General features: G+C 37.0%; 1 protein-coding gene across 3 annotated transcripts in view; it reads left to right on the forward strand.

Annotated features, from left to right (window-relative positions):
• The window catches only part of BCAS3 (BCAS3 microtubule associated cell migration factor), a 470,653-nt gene that overhangs the window by 166,107 nt on the left and 288,752 nt on the right, over positions 1-15,794 (forward strand). For all 3 annotated transcript variants that reach the window (XM_070394364.1, XM_070394365.1, XM_070394366.1), the window contains exon 16: positions 12,210-12,360. In XM_070394364.1, the coding sequence (XP_070250465.1) occupies positions 12,210-12,360 (151 nt within the window). The remainder of the gene's footprint in view (positions 1-12,209; positions 12,361-15,794) is intronic.

The raw sequence follows: 15,794 nt of genomic DNA on the forward strand, positions 1-15,794 counted from the left end.
ACTCAGATAGATTTTAAAAACTACTGATATCCAGGCCCAATGTTAGACTGATTAAACCAAAATGTTGACCTGAATGTTGAGGAATCCTCGGCTGATCATTCTTATTTTTACTTTATTTTAAAATTTTATTATATGTTCTTTTATTTCATGATTTTATTTTTATTCCCCTAATCAACAAACCTGTACTACCGAACTGATTGGAAGCTCTTTGAGCATGAGCAGGTCATACCAACTTGTAGGTCTCCCTGGTCTATTAGGTGGAACTGGCAATTTTATTAGAGTACTCCAATCGATACAATTTGTATTTAATTTGGCAGATCAGTTTCCCCATAAAGGAATCTTCTGTTTGGGATGGTTTTGGGATGGTGGAGTCTTTCTGGTACTAAACTTAGAAGTTAGTGTTGAAGGAGTCATTTTAGTTTAGTGATTAGAATAATAAGAGGATTTGGTTTATCTGTTTGCATTTTACTATTGCCTTACTTTTCCAGGGAGGACAGTTGTAATTAGGTTCCATTGAAATATTTTTTTCCCCCAAAAAATTGATTTTAGAAAAATGAGAGGGAGCAGAGAATAAGAAATAGGCTTCTTCGTTAGGACACATAATGACCAGTGTCTGAATCACCCAAACAAACAGATTTAGAAGTGATCAGACTTGAGAGTAACTGCCTCGTGTAGTCGTGAACGTAAAACCTGAGCAGGAAATAAAAACCTGACTGTTGGCTTATGATTTGTAAGCCACAAAAGGGTAAGGAAAGTGTGGTCCGTGCTGTGCCAGGATCACACATACTGAGAAATAGAAACTGTTATAGTTCTCACCATAATAGGTTCTTAGCATAAAATGACATGTAGAATTTGGAGAAGGATGAGAAAAGGAAAAGGAAGAGGATTTAAGGTTCATTGAAAAAGTTATTCACATTAGGGGATGTGTTTTTGCAGGTGAGATATTGAAGCTAGAATGAGGCACAGGAGTAAAACTGTCTCCGAGTGGATAGAGTGCCGTTAATGTGGGTGTTGTTGTTGGAAGTTTCAGGAGAGACAGGTCATTCCATCTGCAGGCTCCAGAACCGTCTCTCGTAGGGCGTGCTGAGGGAACGTTTGATAAGATTTCACTCTTGTCTAATTTTGGGGTGGATTGCAATGTATCCACATTTGACAAAATCATGGGTGAGATAAAATATGCAGCCACCACACTGATAAATGAATTTGGTTTTCTGGCAAAGGTTAAGAGAACGTGTTTCTGCCTCAGCAGAGGAATTCTAGGGAAGCAGAGCCAACACTTCAGGTGCCCACTGATCGTGGCAGCGCTCCTCTGTGATTCTCACTCGCACGGATTTCTACCAAAGGAGTTTTTATGTACACTGGTGAGCTCATGGTTTTGCTTTTGGAAAATCAGTTTAGGAAACAAGGACTTAAGTATTTATTGATATTATATGATGTGCTTTGATTTCTTTCTCCTTTTTTTAGTGAACAGTTCTCCTTCACAAATTTTTTGATAATTTAGGCAGCTAAATGGAGTATGGCTTTTCCTGTTTTCTTCAAGAGCAGAACGTGTAAGCATATTTTGGTAGAAAGATATTTAAAAGCTGGAAATAAATATATGTGAAGATGAAAGGTTTTATCTCCCCTGCTGTCCAGATTGCTGATGTGGCCCTTTTGCGCTGTACTCCCATCTTTGTACGGTTGTTAAAAATCTGCTGCTCTTTCCCATCTGAAGGAAATGCATCTTTGACACTTCTCATGACCTGAGTCATGATGCTGAACGAGAGCCAGAAAATATCCTTAACAGTCCTGGGTAAAAAGAAGGAAGGCTTCCGTGGGGAGGGGCGGGGAGCATGAGGAGGGGGAGGGAGGGGGAGGGAGGCTGTGGGAAGAGCATTTTAGTGAAGCTGCTTACATTTCACTAGGATAGCTGTGATTCATCAGAAAATACTCTTGACTTTCATCTTTATTTTTTTTCCTTCAGTATACAATGCTTAATGTATTTGGAAAACACAAATTCTGCAAATGTTAAATTAAATTTGAGTCCTCCAAATCTAAAAATATTATACCTTAAATCTTGCAGTTTCTATAAAATTTTATCTTATAAAGGGTCTGGTTGTTCAGAACCAGCTCTCAGTTCTTCCACATCTTATATGTTTAACAGTATAAGTAATAGTTATAAGTTGTTGAGTGATGAAGATAAGTTTCTTTATTTTTTTTCCTTACACAGCTTGCCCTGTTTGCTCTGTTGACATGATACAAAATTCATTGTGAGATAAACATGGGAGATGTGGTGTAGGGCCTTTTTAAAACAAAATTTCAGTGAGGATTTATTTATACTTTGGGGAGCTCATTTAATTCCAAATGAGGTCCAAAAGATGCTAGATTTGGGGCTTTTAATTCTGGGGATTTTTCACTAAGGTGAAAATTCTTCTGAGCACTTTGTTCCTAAACTCTGAGCTCCTCAGAGAACAGGGAAATTTTGAGGGTACTTAAATATGTTATGTTAGGTTTGGGAATAACTTTAGGCTTAAAGTACAACTCCCTAAATCTTATGTTCTCATTTATTACAAAGAGTTTTTCCCTTCTGTTGTTAAATGTAGTCTACTTACGGTTTTTTTTATTTTTAATTGTTGAAAGAGTGGCAAACTACAATCCTGATGTTTAAAGTGAACTAAAAACTGCTAAAACTTCTTAAATATTAAGAGCACCAGTTCTTACAGATTTCCTTGATCCCACATCTTGGAGTGCTCTAAGAAAAATAAACTATGGCAATGAACTTCCTACGTATGGGGGAGATTTTGCTCATTTATTTTATAAATTTGGGCTGGCTGTGTGATCAAGACTACATTGTGCCCCAAATACAATGGAGAGGAAATGTAGCCAAAAGATTTTCCTGCAGGGAATGTCATTGCTGTTCCCCATACACCTGTATCTCGGAAACTTTTTGGACATTTTTTTTATACATCCCTCTCCTCAATTTTATTCTTGGCATTTTATAAACATTGTTTCTAGCTCTTGCTCTCAGCTCCCTTTTTAGGCTTCTTTTTGTATCCCAAGTCTCCTAATTCTATTCGTGATTTAGTATCTTTTTGGAGTAGTGCAGATAGTCCTGTCTACATATAGTTTAAAGAACAGTTACCTCTTTTTGACTTTACATTTTTTATGAATGAACTTTCTAAATGCATTGAGTTTATTTTAATTCAAAGAAGGAAAAAATATCCAAATTTGCCTATAACAGTCGTGAGCACATTAAGATAATAACTGGTAAAATGTATTAAGACTAGAAAAGGAAAACCTCCTAGAAAATTATTTGTTTAAAATGTATGTATTGATGTAAATATGTATAAATATTTGCATAAACATGTTAATTATTATTTAATAATTAGTGCAGTGTCAGTTCTCTAGAACATGACATTTTGACTCTGCTGACATTTAGTAAGCACTAGTGCAAAGTTCCATGCAGGCTAGTCTGTATGTTGTGTAGTAATGACAATATTAACAACCTCAATCCCCATCTTGCAAAAAAACCCAAACCAAAAACACACACAAAAAAGATTACTTCCTTCTTTTCAGATTGATTTTGTGGGAGATTTATCTTTGTACTTTCCCACCCCTCCCCAAAATACCTATAGTGCCATAAACTGTTTACATGAAAAAGCAACAAGTGTTTTTGCTTGAAATGCATAAAGGTTTGCAGTATTTTTACTTCACCATCCATCACTCCCCCCCAAAAGTTACAGGGAGAAACAAGACAGTGCCCAGTCAGAATTGTCCTTGAACTCTTTCCATCTTGAGCTTTGTCACCTAAACTGTCTGGTTGTTGTGTTAATAGCGTTTTACGAAATAAACATATTTTATTCATTTTCTTTTAATTGCATGTTCTACTTCCTTGGCTCCTGTGAACAAGCATTGCTTCCACCCAGTTTGGTATGTGGGTCAGAAGGCACTGTTTCTCACTAGGGCGCTGCTGTTTCCTTTTCCTACTTGAGTAGATTACAGATTATACTGGAATACGCCTGAGAAAAGGTCAAAAAGGAGGGTGAATGTCCTGGAACGGCAGCTGGGAAGTCATTCTCATCCAGAAAAAAGGGGGGGGGGGGATTAGAAAAAGAGAGAAATAGAGACTCCCATCCCAACCCCAAATATCCCACATTGAGGAAATGCCCATTTGCACAGGGTACTTGTTATATTTTCCGAAAGGGTTTTATTTGGTTTTGATTAAATAATTATCAACTGTTTAGCTGAGAAAGCTTTAATGTTAAATTAGATGGCAAGCAAGAGCTAAGCCGTGTTTTTAACTTTTCAGAGCAGAGCCCAGATTTCCACTGAGTGTTTCAAAAGCAGCTACCACTGTCCTCTTTTTCACAGAGTCAAGAAGTCGGGAGCTTTTCAATGACTTAGTTAAACTTGTTAGTATATTTTGGGTTTTTATCCCAGTCAGTTCCACAGCAATATGTTAAAAGCAGACCAAAACTGTGAAAAGCAAAAAGCACAAGAAAAGCCCCAGATGAACCCAGAACTGGGGTTTTATGTGGGAAAGATATTTAGGGAATAGATACCATGTAGAGGGCTTAGAGTAGGACTGTTGGAAGGAGGACAATAATGGGGTAGCTGGGAGTAGGACTTTTCTTTCAGAAGTGTCTTCTCAGGAGTCTAGGTTGCATATCAACGCTGGCTTTCAGTGGGCCTCATTGATCCAATTTCAAAATGTAGGAATTCAAAACAGTAGCAGCCCATGGGCACTGACTGGAAGGCTTGATTCCTAGAACAGCGGCAGATCTTGTGGATGAGTGTGTTGGGAAGGTGATGAGAACAGAATGTGATACTGTTGTCGGCGTCTAATATATAACATGGGAAGGTTGCTACTGTAAACCTTCAGAGCACTGGAGAGCCTAAAGTGTCCATGGTAAGGACACTGCCTGGAATCCTTTTGCTTTTTTACAGATGAGTCTATATTTATATTTATTCACATCCCTAATGACTCCAAAGGGCAATCAATGTTCCTTTATCCTTCAAACATGTCATTTGTTCCATTTTATTCCATTATAGTTCTTAGTTTCTTACACCTTGTGTTACTAGAATCTTCCTTTGACCCCCATCAGCAACAATCTGTAGCTTGTGCCTCTAGAAACCTATAACAAAAAGTTAAATCTTTCTCACTGATAGGATACTTTTTTAAAGGTACTTTCGGATCTACAGCTCTGAGCCTTTGCTTAATGTTACAGTAACTGCTTTTATTCACTTTGTTACATCTGGAGATTATTTTTAAAGGGGAAGAAGAGAGAGGAGGCATATCATTACATTTATGTCTTATTTTTTCCCTTTTCTTGTTTGCATTTAAGAAGAAACGCAAACATGGACAGAGACACACTGATATTACCTTTGATATTTAGCATAATCTGAAATGGTCAACAATCTCAGGATCTTGCTGGCTGCAGAGGTTTCTTGTAGCTGGCAGTGTGCCACTTGCACATGTTCTCACGTCGCTGCATTCAGAAGCCTAGAATACCAGCCTGCAGCTTCTGCAGAGAGGGTGAAGATAAAATGGAGAGGAGGCTAGCTCCGCAGCCACAGTACCTGGGAGTTGTTGCTGATGTCTTTTCCACAAATGTTCAAGTTTGTCAAAGCTCAGTAAATCTTACAAAGTTTATTTTCCTTGTAGCATCTGTGTTTTATAATGGGTCTTTTAATTTGTTTTTACTTTGTCTGCAGGGATTTCTTTTGTCCGGAGTTTTCAGACTCTGTCTTTTTCTTTTTTTTTTTTCCTGTGGAAGTGAGTCCGTTAATGATGGCTGGTTAGGGAATATGCCTCTCTGACAAGCCATTCCTCTGGTGCAGCAACAAAGGCCATTGTTATTCTCGTTCTTGACTTTTATCCTCAACCTAACCCATTTTCCTTCGTGTTTTTGCAGTATAGACTGTCTTGGAGAACATACTTTGGGACAATAGGTAAATGAGAAGATGGCATTTTGGAGTTACTCTAACTTTTAGTACACAGGCCATACCCTGTTCGATCTCACACACAGATGGTGGCACTCTGTATGAATATGCGGGTTGAGAGCTCCTTTCCCCTACCGTATATGGTGACTGTAGGTATTCTTCATCTAAAAGGTAGAAGAATCTTTTTGAAAAGCACATGAGGCTGTTTTCAGTTTTCAAAAATGCAGTCTTGTTCAAGTAAATACAGAAAGTCAGTGGTTAAACCCCAATGTGACCCGTTCTGGTTCAGTGCTTTGTTGTAGCATTAAAAACAATAATAAAGTAAACAAACAATTAAAACTAAAACAAAGTATCCTAGCTTTAAACATCAAGGGATGCTTTATAAATTCTGACTTTTAAGTGATTTCCTATTCCTAAATAGAACTGCTGCTTTAGTGTACTAAGAAGCCATTTTATTGGAACTTGGAATTTTTGCCCCCCAAAGGGACTCCGTCTATCTTGGGGACTGGTAAACCGCTGAAGGATCAAAGCTCTAGTGGATTTGGATAAAGACCTGAAAGCCCGAAGGCTTATGGAAGTTTATCTGTAGAGAGCAAGCCCAAGAAACTGGGATGAGAGTCTTGTAAGAGCTTATTTTCTCATGAGATTTTTGGGACTTCCTCTGGCTGTGCCAGAAATACTGTGAGAATATCCATTCTCATGGCATTTGTCACTCACAGGTCTTGTCCCAGCTGGGATTTGAAAGTATAATGGGGTGTGAAATATCTATTTTAAGGTTTTATGAATCCCTCTGCTAAAACTACAATTAACCAACTTCTGCTATTTTCAATGTACTTGTACAATGGGGGAAAAAATAGTCTAGTAAAGAATGGTTAGCAAAGGTTACATTTAGAATTTATGTAGTGACTCTTCACTGATCTCAAAATTTTTTAATTTTGCCGTAACCGGTTTGGCTCAGTGGATAGAGCGTCGGCCTGTGGACTGAAAAGTCCCAGGTTCAATTCCGGTCAAGGGCATGTACCTTGGTTGCGGGCACATCCCCAGTGGGGGGTGTGCAGGAGGCAGCTGGTTGATGTTTCTCTCTCATCGATGTTTCTGACTCTCTATCCCTCTCCCTTCCTCTCTGTAAAAAATCAATAAAATATTAAAAAAAATTTTTAATTTCACTGTCACTACTGTGAATATATGTCTGAGAGGTGCAGCAAAGCAATGGTGCTACTCTTGCTCTTTGTCCAAGGGGAAATTGAACAAAGGGAGGGCCGAACGAACAGAGGGACAGACTTCATCACATGCAAGACTTGGGATGCTACAAGTTTCTTCCTGCTGAACCTCATTATTTTAAGAAAGTAAAGACAAATTCTGGCTTGGAAATTTAGCTTTGCTATAACCATAGGAAGTGTCTGAAGATCTATTCTTAAAGTTATCAAAGGCTAGGCTCCCAGCCTAGTCAACATGAGACTAAGCAGAGAAGTGACGGCCATGGATTCCAGCATCTGGCTATCTTCTGAAGTCCTTTGAGTTCCCTCCAAAATTAATTCTTTTTCTGTAGCTCACAGGGCTAAATTTTTCTGTACTTCCTGGTTATGGGTGTATATATCTATCTATCTATCTATCTATCTATCTATGCCACATTTTCAAAGAAAATCTATGACACAAAAGATAATGCAAAATAATTTTTAGCCAAAGACTGAGTAATAGCAGTAAGAAGAAAAGATCGTTATACTATTTTTGTGTATTTGATTTATTGAGTATGAACTTCATTTTAAATTTTATGCGTTTTAATGTATTTTTTTAAAAATTATGCATCAGCTAATGAGACTTCTTATCTAAGCTAGTTTCCTGATTTTCCTAATTCCTCATGTAATTGTCCACATATCTTTCATCCCCTAATTTCCAATTAGAAAAGTAAAGGGAAGATGATACAAGTTTTTTCCTCTAGGCTCCAGATTTCTACATCTTATTAAGTTGTCCTTTACCACAACAACAATAAAAACGTCTCCTTCCCTTTTGTTTCTAAGACCTTTTTGCGATATCTTTATTAGCATGTTTTCTTCCATTTAAAATTTTTTGTTTATAAATAATCTTTCTCATGTTACGAACTCTTTAGGAGTCCCTTGGACTTACTCATTCAGGACTAGAACCGGGCCTCATACCAATAGGCTCAAAAGTATAAAGTGAAAGACTAAAAGTTAAATGGAACCTTTGCTGGTACAGTATCTCATCTTGTCAATATCTTCTTTTTAGCCGCAAAGTCCTTAACTCTGTGTTCTGCACCCATTACCTGTATCATTTTTTATCAATGTTCCCTTTACTTATCCCTTTCTCTCTGGCTTTTTACCTCTTCACGAAACTACCTGATGGAAGGTTAGCTTTCTCTCTCAGTTTGCCTTCCTGAACCTTGTCATTGCTCACCATTTTATTAACACATTTATTCTTCCTTTAAAGCTGCTTTTACTAAGTACTTGCCATACCTGTAAAATACAGAGTCCCCCCTTACCTGCAGTTTTGCTTTCCGGGACTTCTCTTACCTGCAGTCAACTGCGGTCCCAAAATATTAAATGGGAAATTCCAGAAAAAATTCGTAAGTTTTAAATTGTGTGCTGTTTTGACCAGTGTGCTGAAATCTCACAGTATCCCGCTTCGTCCTGCCTGGGACATGAATAGTAACCACTTGGCCCAGCATATCTGTGCTCTTCATGCAGTACAAGAAAATATTTTGGGAGAGAGACCACTGTCAAATAACTTTTATTACAATGTATGGTCATAATTGTCATTTTAAAAATAATTTTCATATTGTTTATTTATTAACTATGCTTAATTGATAAGCTTTATCATTGGTATCTATGTATAGGAAAAGATATAGTGTATGTAGGGTTTGGTACTGTCTGTGTTTCAGGCATCCACTGGGGTCTTGGAATGTATACCCCTCGGATAAGGGGCACTGCGGTGGGAGACAGACACGGCCTCTATTCTTATAGACATAAAATCTCCCCGGCTTACTTGACTCTCTCAGCCGGGCTAGATTTCAGAGGCTACATCATAAACACAGACGCTAAGAGTGAAATCCCATAAATACTTGGGTGTTGCTTGACAATACAGTAGCAGGCTGGGAGGGATAAGTCTGAAGTACCTTTGATGCTATTCTGAGGTTGTGCTTTATCCTGGTGAGCCAGTGAGGGATAAGCCATGGCTAACTGATCCACAGATTTGGAGCTTCTCGATGAATCAGTTCATTTTTCTAGACGACATAGCCCATCTATAAAGTTCAACAATCTCACCCTTGCTGGTTTGGCTCAGTGGATAGAGCGTCAGCCTGCAGACAGAAGGGTCCTAGATTGGGTTCTGGTCAGGGCATGTACCTCAGTTGCAGCTCTTCCCTGGCCCAGGCCCTAGTCAGGGCGTGTGCAGGAGGCAACCAGTCAATGTGTTTCTCTCACATTGATATTTCTCTCTGTCTTTACCTCTCTCTTCCACTCTTTCTAAAACTTGTGTATGTGCATGAATTATAAGAATAGCTAACTACAGTAATCAAGAAAATGAGATATTGATGAAAGGATAGGCACATGGATCAATGAAACAGAATCCAGAAATAGACCTACATACATAAGGGCAGAGAGGAAGGAAAAGGGAGAGAGAGCTAGAAACATAGAAATATCAAAGATGAGAGAGAATCATTGATTGGCTGTCTCCTGCACACCCCTCAATGGTAGTTGAGCCTGCAACCCGGGCATGTGCCCTGACTGGGAACCACTGAGCCACACTGATCAGGCTGGGCAATTGATTGTGTGTGTGTGTGTGTGTGTGTGTGTGTGTGTGTGTGTGTGTATGTATGTATGTATGTATGGTGTGGTGTGTGTGTTGTGTGAACCCTGAATTTATTTCTATTTGAAGATGCTCAAGAGACTTTTAAATAGTCCAAAAGGCCCCAAGGCATCTAGGTTTAATTTAAGATCATCCTGAGGTGGTATCCCACGGTTTCTCCTTTTGTGAGGCTTCAATTTGATCCTTGTTAATGAAACACCTCGATAATTCTAGTTGGATCATGGCGATTTCTTGTGACTCCCAGTATCTGTCATAAATGGCCATCAGGTTATGAGCGATGAGAAACGTAATACCAGAAATAATCACGACACGTCTGTAGATTCTACTTGAATATCCTTTCTGCCTTATTCTTCACAACCAGGCTCAGTGATGATCAATTTGAGTAGCAGAGATCATGCTGAGTGTTTACCTGCAAAGACTGATATTAAGTGCTGCTCTTTCAGAACAGAAACCAGCAAACATCCTTCAAGATGAAACACCTGGGCAATTGATTTTTGACCAAGGTGAAAAGGCAATTTAGTGTAGAGAGGATAATCTTTTATCAAATGGTGATGAGACGAATGGGCATCCATTATCAAGGCAATGAACACAATGAACCTCAACCCATACCTCCCTCTATGTACAAAAATGAACTCAAGTCGATCAGTCTGCTCGACACTTCTGTTCAACATTGTACTGGAAGTTTTAACCAGGACTATGAAGCAGTAAAAGAAGTAGAAAGACTGGAAAGGAAGAAGTAAAACTCTTTTCTTTGAGGATGACATGATCTATATATAGAAATCCAAAGACTCCATAAGAAATCAGTAGAGCTAAGAAACAAGGTTATAGCGTACAATATCCAGGTGCAAAAATTAACTGTATTTCTCTACATTAGCAATGAACAACCTGAAAAGGCAAATGAAGAAGAGAATTCTGTTTATAAGTTGCATAACAAAGAATAAAATAGGAATACATTTAACCAAAGAAGTGTAAAACTTGTAGCCTGAAACCTACAAAAAATGTTCTGAGAAATTAAAAAATTCCTAAATAAATGGAAAGACATCCCATGTTCATGGCTTGAAAGACTTGATATTGTTAAGATGGCAATATTCCCTATACTGATCTACAGATTCATTTCAATCCCTATCAGAACCATGGCTGATGGTTTTTGCAGATGACGGCAAGGTGTAGGTGGAAGCAGCAAGTATTGTTAGGTATCATGGGCCATTGAGGAAAGGCATCAAACCACCAATGGTCTTTGGAAAGAAAGGAATTAAATATACGTTTTCTCTGTTTTGTTTTGTTTTGTTTTGCTCTTCTATCTTTAGTTCTTCTGAAGAACTATTATTTATTGTTACAGGGATGCTTCCTTAGAAAAAGGTGACTAAACAGGGGTTGTAAGAGCTTTGAAATTTAAAAATGTCATCTTAGCGAGTTCTGAGTATGCTTGGGCAGGGGTTCATGCAATGTCTATTTTGGAAGTCATCAGTTGTTTAGGAACCTAATTCCCAACATGATAGCATTTCAAAGCATTATGGAAATTCAGAGTAGCAAATAATCTAACTTTTATAATTCTATCTGCCTGTATCTAAAAGAGGACTTTGATAATGTAAAAACAATTTCTGCCTTTATATTGTATGCCCTTGTTTCTATGAGCTTTTGTAACTTATTTGAATTTTGTAGTTGTAGGCTGCAAGTAGGTGATAACAAATAATATAGAAACAATAAATCTCCAAATAGGTAGTTCTTCTCCAGAATATGACATGTTCCCTTCTTATAATCTGGTCTCTTTCTTTTCAGTGACTATGTGTGATATCTATTTATGATGAGAAAGCAGTACAATTTGCCATAACACTTCAGATCAACAAAATGTAGCTCAAAATTTGTCATTAGGCCAGGATACCAGGTGAATGGAATAAAATGAAAGAGATCATGGGTCCTGCCTTGCTTAAGGCTTCATGTACCATAGTATTGGAATAATAGATACTATAGGTAATATTTTTGAGTCCACTGGTTAAAAAACAAACAGGAAAAAAATCCTAAACCCATATTTGTAAGATTGTGATAAACTTCATTTAAACTTTATAGATTTTTGTTTCATCTGCTTTCATTTGTTTCATTTCATTATTATATATTTTTTAAAAATCACATCTCATACCTTAAAAATTACTCTATTTCTTTATAGCACCAGTACATCATGATTAAATTTCATACTGGTTATTGGTATAACCATTTAACATCTATCTAGTTCGGTATCCTCTATTCCTCCATCCCCGAAGACTAAAGTCTCTATTTCTAAGCAAGTCACACTTGGTGTAATCAGTGTTCTTTGTTTTCCCCCACCCTCCCATCTTTATAATCATGATTCTTTTAGAATGAATTCTGCCTTTGATATCTTTCTTAAGTGATGAGTGGAGTTAGTGTAAACCCTATGAGAAAAGAAAACTACTTTGGTGATGTTTTTCTTTATTTTTATTTTTTTGTAGGGAAACTAAACAGCCAAGACTCCTACAATAATTTTGCCAACAACAACCCTGGCAACCCTCGGCTCTCTCCTCTCCCCAGCTTGATGGTCTTGACGCCTCTTGCACAAATCAAGCAGCCAATGACATTGGGGACCATCACCAAACGAACAGGGTAAGGCCTCAGGCTTGACACTTTTTTTAATAGCTGTGTTAGAGGATTGAATGCATAAAAGAAAACATACTTTTTGTTTGGGTGGTTTCGATTATGTTTTTCATTTCCAATCCATATGATACGTAATGGCAGCAGGTTAAGTACAAAGCATAGAACAGGCACAAACTTACTTGCACACAACCCTGTACACACACATTCAGAGAAAAAACAAAGCAGTGACAAGTTGTGAAAATGAGTGTTCGCTAATAAAAACCAGATCCAGCTACTTAGTCTTCTACTTGCTGTCTTGTGGCTTTGTCTGAAAGTACAGTTTCATTTTCTTGCTTTTGTGGACATGATCTGGATTTATAATGACTTCCAAATTTTGACAGACACACCTACCTACTAAGATGAGAACTTTAGATGACAACCATTTTTCTAATACTTAAAAAAAACACATCCATATTGAGGTATAATTTACATATAATAATCTGTCATCAGTGCTAGGACAGTGTGGAGCAAAGGGTAGTTTTCAAAAGCCAGAGTCCTAAGATTTGGGCTTTACTCAAGATTGGTTGTTAACATCCTCAAAGACTTTATGATTCACTTCAGTTCATATCTTTGTGCGTATTTTAGTTATAAAATTCCTACCTGCTAGAAATCATCACTTTTCGTTCCTGAAAATAAAATGCTGTATCTAAGATATCATTAGATATTCAGTTGTGTAATAACTTTGAAATTCATTTGTACCAGAAAGTATATATTTCTATACACAAATTACCTATTTTCATCAATAAGCAATTTGGGGCTTTAACCTAATTTGGAACAACTGCCTAAAAATTCTATATTCAGCTCATCAGGAGAAAACCCTCTCTTGTGTTCAAATATTCTTCAGGGCCTTTCCAACAAAAGGATTAGATTAATTATTTGGCTGTCTTAATACTGTTTGCTAGGTGGTAAAGTGTTTGCAGAGGTTATTTCTGTGAGAAGAATTCCTCATTCTCAGGGACCAGGCCTTTGAGCTCCAGGTTTTACCATAGCACTGAAATTGACCCTATCCCTAGTAGAGTGGTTTTTGTGTATAAAATGATCCTTTTGCTCAGTGCTGAAATAAAGTTCAGTTTGTTGCATATGAAGGGGGAAAAAAAAAGAAAAAATACAGCAAACATAGGTCCAAAATCAGCATTGTACAAATTCTACTTAGAAGTTTTTGACTGTCTTTCCTGTTCAAAATTGTTGTTCTTGAAGTTGATTTTAGTTTTTTTCTAGTGTTTATGTTTGTTATTTTAAAAACTTATTGGTATGCTATTTTATAATGCAAAGAGTTAACTCTCTTTTAAATAAGCTTCTTTCTCTATAGTGACTGTAGTTCTATGTATGAAATCATATGATGTTAGAATTTAATTCAAAATAGTTGTTGGCGGGGTAGAAAGTGAGCTTACTTTTGTATATATTTATAATTTTCCATAAAACAGATAAAATCTCCCACTCTTTTTCACTCTCTCTGTCCTTAATGAGGGAGAAACTATGAGTTATCTAGTCTTTTTCTATGCAACCATACTTTATGAACTTAGATTAATTCTGTTTCCTTTTATTTTAACTTTTTATTTTTCAATTACAGTTGATATTCAGTATTATATTATTTTTATGTGTACAGCATAGTAGTTATGCGTTTATGTAACTTATGAAATAATCACCCAGATAAGTCTAGTATCATTTTCTTTTTAAAAACTTGGTTACAAATCCTACATTTTTAGAGCATGTATATTAGACTCTCTTTTATTATAGTTAATTTAATAATTATTTATTAATGAATTAAATATACATGTATCATTATTATTTACTAGACCTTTTATCTCAATTATGAAACCTTCTGTTTCTGCCAAGTATTTGAATTATTTTTAGCATGTCCTATATGAAAGCATTTAGAGAGAATAATTAATATTTCTTTTACAATGAGTACTTAGTTTAAAATTTTTACTTTTACTATAATTCACCCGAACATTTGGTCATAGAATTTTTAGAATATAATTTGTGGTTTTATCACTTAAACTTTTAGCATTTACATGGAAATAGATGTATTTACCTTACTAAAAGTTATATTTGTTTTCAAGAACAGAATATGTTTCCTGAATTTTCATTTTTGACATATGTAGAGATTTGAAACAAATCCCAGATATTTTATATTATTATATTTCATCTCATTAGATTTGAAAGGCTCTATTTTATTTTAGTTTTATTCAAATTTTTTTTTACTATGACCAGTTCTCAATACTGCACTTAGCTAATTTGCGTTATTTCCAATTCAGTTTTGTTATAGTTACTGAGAACTTTGATTGCCACATTAGGGTCAGCAGAGTGATGAGCAAATGGGCTTTTCATTTTCCAGGTCTCTTTTCATTCTGGAAATTATAATTTACTCCTTTTTAAAAAAGAATATGTTTTTATTGATTTCAGAGATGGGGGGAGAGACAGAGAGATATTGGTGGAGAGAGGGAGAGAGAGAAAGAGAAACATCAGTGATGGGAGAGAATCATTGATCGGCTGCCTCCTGCACACCCCACACTGGGGATGGAGCCCACAACCCTGGCATGTGCCCTGAACGGGAATTGAACCATGACCTTCTGGCCAATGGTCAACCACTGCGCCATGCCAGCTGGCTAATTCACTCTTTTTTTTTTTAATGCTTTTATTGATATTTTAGAGAGAGAGGAATTGAGAGAGAGAGAGAAACATCAGTTGGCTGCCTCCTGCATGCCCCAAACTGGGGGCTGAGCTGGCAACCTGGGCATGTACTCTTACCAGGAATGGAATGGATGAACCAGCAACCTCTTGGTGCATGGGATGATGCTCAACCAACTAAGCCACACTGGCCTGGTTAATTTCCTCTTAACTCTGCTTCTATGAAATGGCTTTCCTAGCATTTGAAAAATAAAATAAATAAGAAGTATTTGACTTGGATAATGTAGAAAGAGAACACAGTACTTTTCATTTATAGACATGTGAGTTCTATGACTACTTCTAATATACCTGATAATTTATCTAGTAAAATTATACTTCCTTAGGTTAGATCAACATTCATTTGTTCCATGTCATAGACATGGAGCAAATAAAAAGTTATATTTCTAGCACAAAGATTTCTACGGATTGCCTAGGATCCTATATTTAAATAACCAAATTGAGATGGCAGCCTCAATTCAAACCTTCAGGGGATCAACCATGTACTTACCATGTTTCACATCTGCTCTCTTATTTTTGGAAATATATATCCCTGAAAGCTTGTGCAGTGTCAGGGACCATCTGTCTTTCTCCAAGACATGCATGAGGCCAGTAGAACTAAAATGGCAAGAGACAGATGTACTTACACCTTCATGTTCTGTACCTTGAAGCGGCATTTGGAGGAAATGAGGCCTATTTTGGCAACAGCTGCTGCTTCACCCCACTACAGTGTACAC

This window comes from Myotis yumanensis, unplaced genomic scaffold (assembly GCF_028538775.1).
Source record: "Myotis yumanensis isolate MYYU_CA2020_CCGP unplaced genomic scaffold, mMyoYum1.0.hap1 SCAF_16, whole genome shotgun sequence".
Taxonomy (NCBI): Eukaryota; Metazoa; Chordata; class Mammalia; order Chiroptera; family Vespertilionidae; genus Myotis; species Myotis yumanensis.